Source organism: Haematobia irritans, chromosome 3 (assembly GCF_050003625.1).
Source record: "Haematobia irritans isolate KBUSLIRL chromosome 3, ASM5000362v1, whole genome shotgun sequence".
NCBI classification, from domain to species: domain Eukaryota; kingdom Metazoa; phylum Arthropoda; class Insecta; order Diptera; family Muscidae; genus Haematobia; species Haematobia irritans.
This window is the reverse complement of record NC_134399.1, coordinates 138,800,061-138,812,561: the sequence shown is the minus strand read 5'-3', so window position 1 is coordinate 138,812,561 and position 12,501 is coordinate 138,800,061. Positions and strand designations below refer to the sequence as shown.

General features: G+C 31.9%; 1 protein-coding gene across 3 annotated transcripts in view; it reads right to left on the bottom strand.

Moving 5' to 3' along the window:
• ovo (transcriptional regulator ovo) overlaps positions 1–12,501 on the bottom strand; it is a 73,078-nt gene that overhangs the window by 4,219 nt on the left and 56,358 nt on the right. The window contains exons 1-3 of one of the 3 annotated variants that reach the window (XM_075302496.1): positions 4,189–4,468; positions 1,941–3,386; positions 436–1,808 (exon numbers count right to left, since the gene is read on the bottom strand). In XM_075302496.1, coding sequence (XP_075158611.1) covers positions 436–1,808; positions 1,941–3,386; positions 4,189–4,318 — 2,949 coding nt within the window. In that variant the 5' untranslated portion in view covers positions 4,319–4,468. Of the gene's footprint in view, positions 1–435; positions 1,809–1,940; positions 3,387–4,188; positions 4,469–12,501 lie in introns of those variants that run through there. The other 2 variants (XM_075302494.1, XM_075302495.1) reach the window with 2 other exon arrangements.

Genomic DNA, 12,501 nt, shown 5'->3' with positions numbered 1-12,501 from the left:
AACCAGGAGGACTTCACTACATTTCTAATATACTAGGAAACCCTTAACAATATGATTTCAAAATTCAATTCAATCGAATACAAACTCATGTTAAAATACTGGAGGTATAAAAGTCGAAAATCGACTAATAGACTTTTTTGTTTGCAATGAGTCGAAAAATAGAAACCGACTTTTCATAATCAAATTTTCAAAATTCGACCAATCGAAATTTAGTATTTTTTCAAAAATCGACTAATCAAGCATCAAGGACTGGAAATTCTAAATAGTGTCTTATACTTGTATCTATAAAACTTCTTTTGAAATTTGTTTTCAAATTAAGATCTATTTCAAATATAGGTGATTTAAGATTATTTTTTCTAAATACACACAATATAGTAAAATAGTTTAATAATTTTGTTAAAACAATCAAAATTACTTTCAAAGATCAATGCTTACCCGTTGCTGAAGCACTTTACTTTCGTGCAACTTGGCAACAGTAGGAGAGGTCAAACAAGACGCTGTAGCAGCAACAGCAGCAGCTGCCGCCATTGAAGCGGTGGCAACTGTTACAGAGCGTTTTGGAGTTTTATACGACGATGAACATGAGGACGATGTAGAGGAAGAGGAGGAACAATAACGCGTATTACCACTATTAGCAGAATGGGTTGGACTTACACTTTGAATGATGGGTTTCGTATCCAGCAATGATGTGTCCAAGAGAGCTGCAGCAGAACCGGTTGAAGTATTACTGGCAGCCGATGACATTGGATGATGGCCTTGTGATGGTATCATCATATGACCATTGGCAGTGGTAGCTATTGCTGATGATGAATTTGGAGAAGGCAGTGAGAGATTACTATTATCGCTATGATGTTGCATTAAATGATGAGGAGGGACACCGTGTTGGCCGTTATTATTACCACTATGTTGGGAGTGATGTCCACTGTGCCCACCATGATGATGATGCATATGTTGATTTTGTTGCTGGTGATGTTGATTCAGTGGCAATGAATGCTGTTGCTGATGGGAATGTTGGGCCTGCTGATGTTGCATATGATGATAACTGTTGCCATGCTGCTGTTGCTGCTGATAATGTTGCTGGTGTTGCTGCTGTTGCATCAAAAGATTGTTTTGGTTGAGTAAACTATTCAATGGTTGCGATGTTTGATTTTGCTGATAGTTATTCGGATGTTGATGATTCTGTTGATGTTGCTGCTGTTGCATATGCATGATGTCTCTGGTGGCATGTTGGTATGATGGAGGAGGTTGTTGTTGCTGTTGTTGAATTTGGTGATGTGGTTGTTGCTGCTGTTGTCGTTCATAGGGTGCGTAATTGGCTGCCGTTTGCTGTGTACGTGTGATATTATTTGTCAATTGCTGCATTAGATTCTCATGAAATGAATCTAAATGAGATGTTGATGAATTATGACAATCGACAGGAGTTATAGAAACGGAATCTGGTGTCAATGATGGTGTTGAGACCAGCTCAAAATCTTGTCGCGGTGATGTGGAGTTTTCATCATCAACACAATTCCGCTGCAAAAATGAACTCAAATCTACAGCATCTGAAAGTTGCTCCAACAAATGATCAGTTTGTGAGGATAGCATCAAAGTTGCCGTGAATTGCAATGGATCCACTATTGAACCATTCGGCCCTTGTGCTGCTGAAGCTAAATCGGACATAATAGCATCTTCATAAGCTGAAGCGTTGAAATTTCCCGAATTCCCCATAGTTGCCTGTATAATATTCTGAGCAAAGGCTCCAATATCTATTTTGGCTTCATCGTATTCCTCTAAATCTGGTTCATCTTTCAAAATAATACCATAAGCTGAAGGATTCGGACCATAGGGTAAATGAGGTGGATAATTATGTTGTGGTGGTGAGGCAGCCGAAGAAGGAGAAGAAGGTTGATTATATTTAGCGCAATGAGCTAAAGAACTGTAAGGAAGAGAATTATTACCGTGACCATTAGCAAAAAGCATGCTAGAGGCAGATGATGGTGTCTGATCCAAAGGAGACGATCCAGCCAAGCTAGCTGCGGATGGAACTCCGCCGCCACCAATATTATCACCACCCGATGAAGAGGTGTATTGTTGACCAACACCCCCACTACTACCACCGCTTGAACCTGCGGCGGACATTAAATAAGCTGCAGCATTTTGTAACAAAAAGTTGGACGTAGCAGAAGAATTAAAATTCGTAGTTGATGATCCGTTCATTGTACTGCCGCTTTTCAATGATTCATAGAATGGGGGCAATGCCCCAGATGGTGGTGAATTTGGGCCGTAATTGCCGCGGCCATCACGTCCACCACCCATACCGCCGCCACCTGCTCCGCCACTAAGTCCACCCGATCCACCAAATCCAGTGGGCGAACCACCACCGCCAGAATGTTGTTGAGATCCCGAGCCGTTAGAGCCTCCAAAACCGTTTTGGAATCCCTGACCCTGATTGCCACTGTTCGATCCTGATGTTGTGCGACCGTGACCAGCGGCTGCTGCCAAAATACCTGGTAGTGACCGTATAAAACGTGGGTTAACTCTTGCTTGAGCCAATATAGTACGAGCTGCTAAAAGAGCACTTCTGCGTCGAGCTTCTCTTAACTTACGCTCTCTTTCTAAACGCTTTGCGTTTAAATGTTGTTCCTCGTCGTTATCTATCGTCGATCGACGACGTGGTACGTGGTAATCGATTGGCTCCTGTTGTTCGGGGCCCAAGTGTTCTAAATTAGCCAAAGGCAATAGAACTTCGTGAGAACGTCGTCTTCTTTGGCTTTCTTCCAAATTCGAGGGAGTCCGCTGAATAACACTGCACCTTACAGCTGGCTCAGGGCAAGGAGGTGGTGATGGACGTTGATCTTCACGAGGTGGGGATGATCGAACTCTCAATGATATGGGTTGTTCCTCGGGAACCAAAGGCTTTTCATCTACAATCAATTTTGAACCATCATCCGAGTCAGAATCTGAATCGAAATTTTCTTCTGTGGGTCTTAGTGGCTTAACTGATGTTTCTTCCTTTTGAAATTTTTCCACAATTTCCAAAGGATACTCTTTACGTTGAGCTTGAGTTAAGATCACACCACCGATCAAAGATTTTTTATAAGATGTTATATAACGATGTTTTGGCGAGGCAGATTTGGGACTATCGTTTGGTTCTACTGTTGCTGGTTGCTTTGTTTCTTGTTGGTGATCTTCAGCCTTTGGATTTGTAACTTTGGATAAAGATTCGGGGCAGTCTTGTAGCTGTATTGAAGATGTAGAGCAGGAGGCGACGCAGGTGTCGTCATCAATAGGGGAGGCAGGTGATGAAGAACGAGAACGAAGAGCTTTTGTTGAATTGTCGGCGGTAGTAGTGGTCTCAGGTGGTGATAAGCGATCGTTTGCGCAAAAAGAGGCCACAGGACCAACTGTAAAAGATAGAAAAAAGAAAATATTAATTAGATAGGATAGACTTTGGTTAGGAGATTAAATTGGAATTGGAAACTACTACTTTCTTGTATATAAATGAGATTTTTCAAAATGGCGACTATAAAACCCCGATTTACAAAAAGTTCGATTTATCTAAATTTCACAAAAAAACTATAATTTCTTGAAACTCCGTATCTAAAATTACTTATAACTGTATTTTTGTAAGACTTTTATCTCCTGAATCGATTAAATCACTTTTTTCCTTTAAGAAAATAGCAAATTACGCCTCTGTGCACTAGAAATCAATCACATTCCTTTCACACTTCAAAAATAACTGTTCTTTCCTTTGGTTTATTGAAGTTGTTGTACATGGTGAATCTCGTTGCAGAGTTGCCAGGTGAAAAATTACAAATGCATAAGATGAAAAGGGAAAGCAACAGTTTTTCTTGGAATTAGTTTTTTTTTTAGGAAGGGTTGGGGGACATAATGTAAAATAGCAACTGTTATTCGGCTTGGAGACTACGATAACAGGGAAATGTTGAGTTTTGGATTTTTGCTCATTGCCATTTGTTGTATTGTGTTTTTACTTTGTGTCCAATTATATTCAAATATCTATGCTCCTAAATATATATTAAAAATAAAAATATTAATTAAAAACATCCTTATAGATGCAAACTGCACAGCTATTTTCTTGTTTTAACGGTTCGCATTTGTAACGGATTTTTCCATGCAAATTTAGTAAATTTTATTTTATGGATATATTTCAATTAAATGTCAATTGCTGTGAAACCAAACTCTTACCATTACCACAAATGTTGCACCATATAGTATAATTCCATTTGTTTTGTAGAATTTGTAGAACATGGTTTCTTTTAAAGAAATTATGTTTATCCTTATCCAAGGAATCGTAGTGATAGCGCTCTTCTAACATTTTGCACACCACTTTCTATAAAGTTAAACCCATAAGTTTAGCCCAAGCACTTAACACGAGAATAATTTTATATTTAATAAAAATGTCTAAGTATAATGAATTTTTGTGACATTTCTTTAAATAATAACAATCACAGAACCAGCAAAAGGCTTCGAATGAAATTAGCGGTTTTGAAAACGGCATTTTTCTTGTTGACTTTTGATTCAAAACTAAACAAACAAATGCACATTAGTGGGTGTGGGCAGAGGGTGGACGCTGCAGCACTTTGAAATAATAGAATCTGGCAAGAACCAAAACAATGGGGAAAAAACATGTAGTGTTGCCAAGATCTCTCAAAGAAAGCATTTGAAATATTATTGAATTCTAGCCAAAATGTTTGATTTTAATGATCTTGAACAGAATTATCAAACCAACACAATAATTAACATATTTCGTACCACACTTTCAATTTGCGAGAAAATCTGATTCTCAAAATAAATTTAACTGGACTTACCAATTGTTTCATAAAACACATTCCCAAAAAAATCTTTGAAACATAGTGAATAATTTAAATTTGGATACTTATTGAAAAATTATTTCTATACCTCATTCATATTGCATATTGCACTTCCAAAATGCACTTTAAATATATTTTAACGGTCGTTTGTCAAATGGGTTTGCTCAGAACTTTCTTAAGAAGTGTTTATTGGGTATAGAGCTATAAACATCACAAACCCTTTGAGAACACACGAGATGTTAACTACATATTGACAATGATAAAAAAACTCAAATCGATTCTGAAGATTCATGTTTCATGTATTAGCATCAATGAATTTCTCCTGTATTTTATCTATTGTTGATATTGGTGTTGTTACACAATTACTATAGATTTTGTAAATATTGATCCTGAACATTGTTAAGATTATGGATGTGAGCGAAGCCTTGATAAAAATGTTTATGTGTCCAATAGTATACTCGAACTTTTCTATAATGAATTTTTACAAAATACAGTGCACTTGCGGTAACGTGAACACCGCATAACGTGAACACGCTTTCTCATACACTAAATACTCAGTAAAGGTGGGTATTAAGTTCGAGTTTAGCCGCTAAAATCGTCATTTTTTCACGATTACTTTTCTTATATAATCCATTTTATGGAATACAAACTTTGTGAAAATTTGCTTTGGGCTATTCCCCATCAAGTTATAATGAAATCTGCAACAAATATGTATTTTTTTACCTTTTTTTTACTGATTAAGTTTTCACTTTAGTGAAAAAGTTACGATTTTAGCGGCTAAACTCCAACTTAATACTCACCTTTAACCGCTAAAATCGTCATTTTTTCACTAAAGTGAAAACTAAATCAGTAAAAAAATACATAAAATTATACATATTTGTTGCAGATTTCATTATAACTTGATGAGGGAAAGCCCAAAGCAAATTTTCACAAAGTTTGTATTCCATAAAATGGATTATATAAGAAAAGTAATCGTGAAAAAATGAAAGTTTGCATTCCTTAAAATGGATTATTAAAGAAAAGTAATCGTGAAAAAATGACGATTTTAGCGGCTAAACTCGAACTTAATACCCACCTTAATGCAGAAAAACATGAAATTTGACGTTAAAGGCACATTCACAATGCCAAGTACAATTTCAAATACACATACGGAATTTTTTAATGATCTAGTTTTTTTTCTTGAATTTTAATTATTAATTTAAAGTGTTTTATAATTCCATACCCACTGATATTTTTCCAATCTCTTTTTTTAATTTTTTCATGAAATTAAATTAAGTTTTTAATATAACTAAAAACAAAAATAACACGTTATCAATAAATTAAAAAAAGAATTGAAAAACCAAACATAAATTTATATTATTATTTATTATAGGTTTTTGTTATATTTATTTTGTTCTAATATTTTCTTCTTTGTTAAAATTATAGTACAATTTTTCTAAATTCATCACAGTTTTTTATGCGAAATACACTCTCTAACATATTAGCAACGGTAAATCTAGTTGATTACAATTTTATTGAATTGTGTAGCATAGTTTTAGGCTCTTTAACAATAAGCGACATCTATGCGATCTAAATTGTCTCTACGTCTTTGATATTTATAAAAACACTAAAACAATGTATGGCCAGATGGCGCTGTTTCTGATGTGGTGAATACCAATAGTCATGTTTTATTTTATTTGAATTGCGCATATGAGTGAAAGCCAGGTAATTGTCAAAGCATTTACTTTATGAAAAATTGAAACTTTATAACTAAAAAAACATGTTTTTGATTCAATAGATTGAGGAGAATATTTATATTTCACTTGAATAGGTTTGAAATAACAGCTTTCTTTTATCGGGAATTAAATCTAAAAGACTTTTTCTTTTGTCTCTGAAAAAGTTTCTTTAAGAGAAAATAAAATAGAGTTGGTACAAACATTAATATACTAAGCTTGGGAGAAAATGGATTTATTTGCTCGAAAACGAAGTGTTTTATAAGCAAAGGGAATTTCGTTTATACTTCTTTCTTTGTGTGTATGAAATAAAATGTGGTAGAGAATAATTCTTTAAAATATATAAACGAAGGAAACAGTGACACGAAATTAGTATCCCCCTTTACATGAAGAATAATTAACAGCAAGTGTATTATTCCTATAATACACGGTATAAATTTGCTAGCAAAGTTCTATTCATTCTACCCAAATGTTGAGATTTACCCTCACATTTATTTTAATAATACCACCACCATCACTGCCATTATGGACAAGGTTAATAAAAACTCAAAAACTTGATATTCGCTAGTGGGGTACCCACACAAAAAAATTTAGAATCACAAGTACAACTTTGAGCCACCCATGTTCTAAGTTTTCTCTTGAAAATATTGATTGAGGGGGTATAGACGTGCTGTAAATTGTATCCATTTGATTGCGCGCGTGTGTGTGCGGGGTTAATAATTCTAGTCTTGGCATTTGTTCTCTGCGAGAATGTACACAAGGAACATTGTTTTTGTATTTGTAGCTCTTGCTTTATACTCTGTTCTTGTTGTTGCTTTGTACGTATTTGAGATCAAGATCAAGGTTTTTTTCATTGCTTCAACGATAGGGTAGAGTACTTGTTGTTGGTTGCTTTATAGTCTGTTGATCAGATTGTTTGTTTTTATTGTTTCCCTTACAAGTAGAAGAGGGAATATTCTCACAACCGTAATATGAATGAAAAGAAGAAAAAATATCGTGAATAAAAGTAATACATTTTATTTTTATTAAAAATAAAAAAAAAAACTAAAACAAATAAATTCAAAATTTTCTTAGATTCTGCGTGGAGATGTTCCTTAATTTTAACATGCGTATTTTAACACAATACCAAAAATTGAAAATTTGGGCGTGAAATATATGAAAAAATGTCCAAAAGAAAAATGATAGCTATTTTTTATAAAAAATCACGTTAAAACATCTCAACTTGTGCCATCCCCCATATCATACACTCCCTTTGGGGGGGTTCTCAGCTAAGTACTGCCGAGTTATTTTCGATTGCGAAACAGCTTCAAAGAATACGGGGAAAGAGAACAAAGGAGACAGCCATAAGAAAAAAACTCAAACACGCTTTAATTCATTCTGAGCTCTTAGGGCTTGCCCGTTTGTCGATGGGGCTAAAACTGTCTTTGCTTATGCGCAGTTTATTTTTTTTCAGACAGAAGATGGAGCCGCCGACAATTGACTGCCTGTCTACCTTTAGAAGTTGTAGGCTTTTTCTCAACAACCAGTTTTGCTTTGATACTCCTCCTCTCCTTCGTCATTTGACCATAGAAGTATACAAGAAAAAAAAAGCAAGAGAAGAATAATGTTACTTTCAAATAAAATGGTTAGACTTTAGTACACATGTTGAATTGGCTAAAACACTCTGTAGGTATTGTTCTTTACCTCTGTTTTTAAGTATTTTTAAAAGTCATTTGTTTTTGTCTGTGTTGAAAACTTGCTAGAATTGTTAAAATTTAACCCAGCTAACCAAGCCAAGAATCACTTGACGCCCATCGATCATTAAGTATTCTAAACGCAGAATATTGGAATAAATTTAAACAAACAAACGAATTATTTGAATAGGTAATAGGTAATGATTATGAAATAGCCAATATTATTTCAGACAAAGTTTGTGTGTATATAATTTCTATTTTATTTATTTTTTCTTATTTTAATAAAAATTTATTGTTAATTTATTATAAATACATATAATTGTATTGTTAGAAATTTCTTAACAAAATTAATGTTAATTACAAATGTAAGCTTAAAAATCCCTATTCGTAATACCAATACACTCATCCACCTAATTCAGCTGAAATCTTTGTATCCTCTCCCAGCAAAAATTTGGAAGTTCTTCCAAAGGCACAACTTTAAAAGCACTTCGGGAAGATGCACTCCCAATGATGTTCTTTATTTTAACTCCCCAGGCAGTTCTTTTAATTCAATTTTTTATAAGTTGGTTTTTTCGTACTATTTTAATGGGTAATTTTAACTTTTTTGTTTCAAATAAGTTAAAAACAGAGTAAAAATTCATAAAATGGTACAAATCATTTAAATTTTGTCGAAAACAATGCTAAATCCAATCTAAAAAAATTGTGGTTTTTTGAAAATATTTGAGTTCAAACGTTTCCAACAAGCATTAGAATCCATTAAAAATTATAAAAATTATTTATTTGACAAAAAATTTCAGAATTTTTTAATTTACATCCAAAACATTGAATTCGGATCACACCTAAAGAAGTGATGCAAATTCAGTGCAACGGCTGTTGAAATGGAGGACTTCCGTCCTATGACAAGCTCATGTTAAATTCATCGCTTCTGCGTCAATTTTGCACCACTTCCGGATCCAAAAAGTACATTTTCATTACTTTTTTGGCGACGCTTTTTTTGGTGGTCTACCATAGAATTGCAAATGGTATGTATTAAAATAAGATTTTAATACACAGAAATATACCACCAAAATATTTTCAATTAAAAATTAGATTGAAATTGAAAATGTAATCAAATTAAAAATTATCTGCTAAATCAAATTAAAAAATAAACTCAATTAAGAAAATGATTGAAAACATTTACGTTTTGAATTGAAATTTTAATTATCCCAATTAAATTCTTTTATTAAATTAAAAAATGTTTTCTAATAAAATTATATGTAATTGAAAATTCTATCGGAAACAATTATTTTCTATATGTATATTAGAATCATTAAATTTTGGCTCAAATCGAAAGAAGAAATCTTTAAAAACGCTAAATCGTATAAATATTACAAAAACAATTGCTTTGTCTAAAGGTAAAATAATTTTTAAATAAATAAATAATTAATTCAAAAAAATTTAACTCACTTTTAGTTAAAAATTATAATTTTCCGAAAATTCTTTCGGAAACAATTAGTTTCCATATGTATAACATATTATAATCATTAAATTACATTACAAAAAAACTTTCTTCATCTAAATGTAAAATAATTATTAATACATAATTTTTTTTATTAAATTAAATTAAAAAATGTTTTCTAATAAAATTATATGTAATTGAAAATTTTATCGGAAACAATTATTTTCTATATGTATATTAGAATCATTAAATTTTGGCTCAAATCGAAAGAAAAAATCTTTAAAAACGCTAAATCGTATAAATATTACAAAACAATTGCTTCGTCTAAAGGCAAAATAATTTTCTTCATGTAAAGCAAAATAATTATTAATAAATAAATAATTTTTTACCTCATTTAAATTTATTTTTTTTGGCAAACTTCAACTAAAATTTTAATTGAAAATTAAAATTTTCCGTAAATTCTTCTGAAACAATTAGTTTCCATATGCATATTACACTCATTCAATTTTGGTTCAAATTGAAAGAAAAAATCTTTAAAAACACCAAATCGTATAAACATTACAAAAAAATCTTCATCTAAAGGTAAAATAATTATTAATAAATAAATAATTGATTACCTCATTAAAATATTTTTGTTTGTGGGAAAAATCGATTACAATTTTAATTGAACCAATTAAGAAATTTAAGGAAGGTGTCGTTTTATGTTGTTAATCAAGAATTTTTTAATTTATAATTAATTCTATATTCGATTTCGAATTTGAAGATTTAAAAAAGTCGATGTTATCTTTTTTGATAAAAATCCTGCAAAAACACTACCACTACTCAGGACCAGACATAATTTTTAAAAAATTAGACAACGTGGAGATATTAAAAAGATAAACTTTCATCACAGAACTATACCTTGTATGGGCTACAAATTTCAAAGAAATAGGCTTGTCGATGACTGGACTTCGAAATACGGAAAAATTGGAATCTGTCAAAAAAAATTTAACTTCAATTTTCCTTCATTTTCAGTAGAAAACATTTTTGTAACGATATTTAAGGTGAATAACGAAATATTTCTTTTTATTCATTAACAAATTCATTGTTTACATGGAAATGTGTTAATTTTATTGTAATATAATAGACAGCTCCGCCCAATTTTAGACACTTTACTTGTTTGAATTTGCATATATGACAGGTGCAAAATTTACATAAATCTTTTATGGGCAAATCATTACAAAACAAAAAACCACATTTTTTGTTTTCATTGAATTTGCAAATCACACTTAAAATGCCAAGAAATTAAAATTATAACAAATTCCTGAAAACATGGCCAATTATCGAAGTCTACAAGTACGCCAAGAATACGGGCAAATAATAAAGATGACTATGATGTTATATTCGCTTGTGTCCGTCTGTCGATTCGTTCGTATATAGAAACTAGCAATAAAATTAACAATCAAGTAAAAAAAAAGCTCTATAAATGAAAAGGAAACCTTGTTGAAGGTTAACAATAATAACAACAATACTAACAAAAAAAATACAAAATCAAACATTTCCTAGTTTGAAGTTAGACTTAGGCATGTTTTTTTTTATTCACAAGAAAAAAAAACTACTGAATAGTAGAAGAAGAAAAAACTGAATTGAAGTGAAAAAATAGGTATTACAAACATTACATTATAACGATACTACATGGAATACTTCGCCACCTTGACCTTAACACAATAAAATAATAACAGACCGGCAAACATTCAGCCAGCCAGAGAATATTGTTCAAACAAAAAAAAACTTACTGAAATAAACTACACTACCTCTATGTTCCTATACAACATAACAACCACACCACAATGTTAAGAAAACAAAATTACAACAAATTCACTATAAGTGTGTATGTGTGCTTTTTTTTAATAAAAATTGTTTTTATATTAACACTTTGAATGTGGAGCTACAGTTTATCTACTATGGGTTTTTTGTTGACCAAATAAACTTAATTTCTTGAAATTTCATTGACATAGTAATTGTGGGAGTAACTTAAATGTATTTCAAAGCGGAATTATATTCCATGGAATATTAATTTAATTGTAATTATATTTTACATATTGTTCTTTTGTTTGTAATGTTGCTTGTAATTAGCGTTTTCTGTTTGAAATCCCACACTCAGTATAGCATATAGCAGTTGTTCTCGATAATTAATTATGTTCCTGATACAAAATTTAACTGGTCTAAAGCAAATAAAGTAAGGGCAACTGTATATATATATATATATATATATATATATATATATATATATATATATATATATATATATATATATATATATATATATATATATATATATATATATATATATATATATATATATATATATATATATATAATTTTAGGTTTTCATATATAATATTTTTCTGTTTTCATAGAAATAAATATTTATTTTATTATATTTATAATGTCATTCCATTTGTAACACATCGAAATATTGCTCTAAGACCCCATAAAGTATATATATTCTAGGTCGTGGTGAAATTCTGAGTCGATCTAAGCATGTCCGTCCGTCCATCCGTCTGTTGAAATCACGCTAACTTCCGAACGAAACAAGCTATCGACTTGAAACTTGGCACAAGTTTTTGTTATTGATGTAGGTCGGATGGTATTGCAAATGGGACATATCGCACCACTTTTACGTATAGCCCCCATATAAACCGATGCTCAGATTTGGCTTGCGGAGCCTCTTGGGGGAGCAAAATTCATCCGATTCGGCTGAAATTTGGTACATGGTGTAAGTATATAGTCTCTAACAACTACGAAAAAATTGGTCCACATCGGTCCATAATTATATATAGCCCCCATATAAACCGATCCCCAGATTTGGCTTGCGGAGCCTC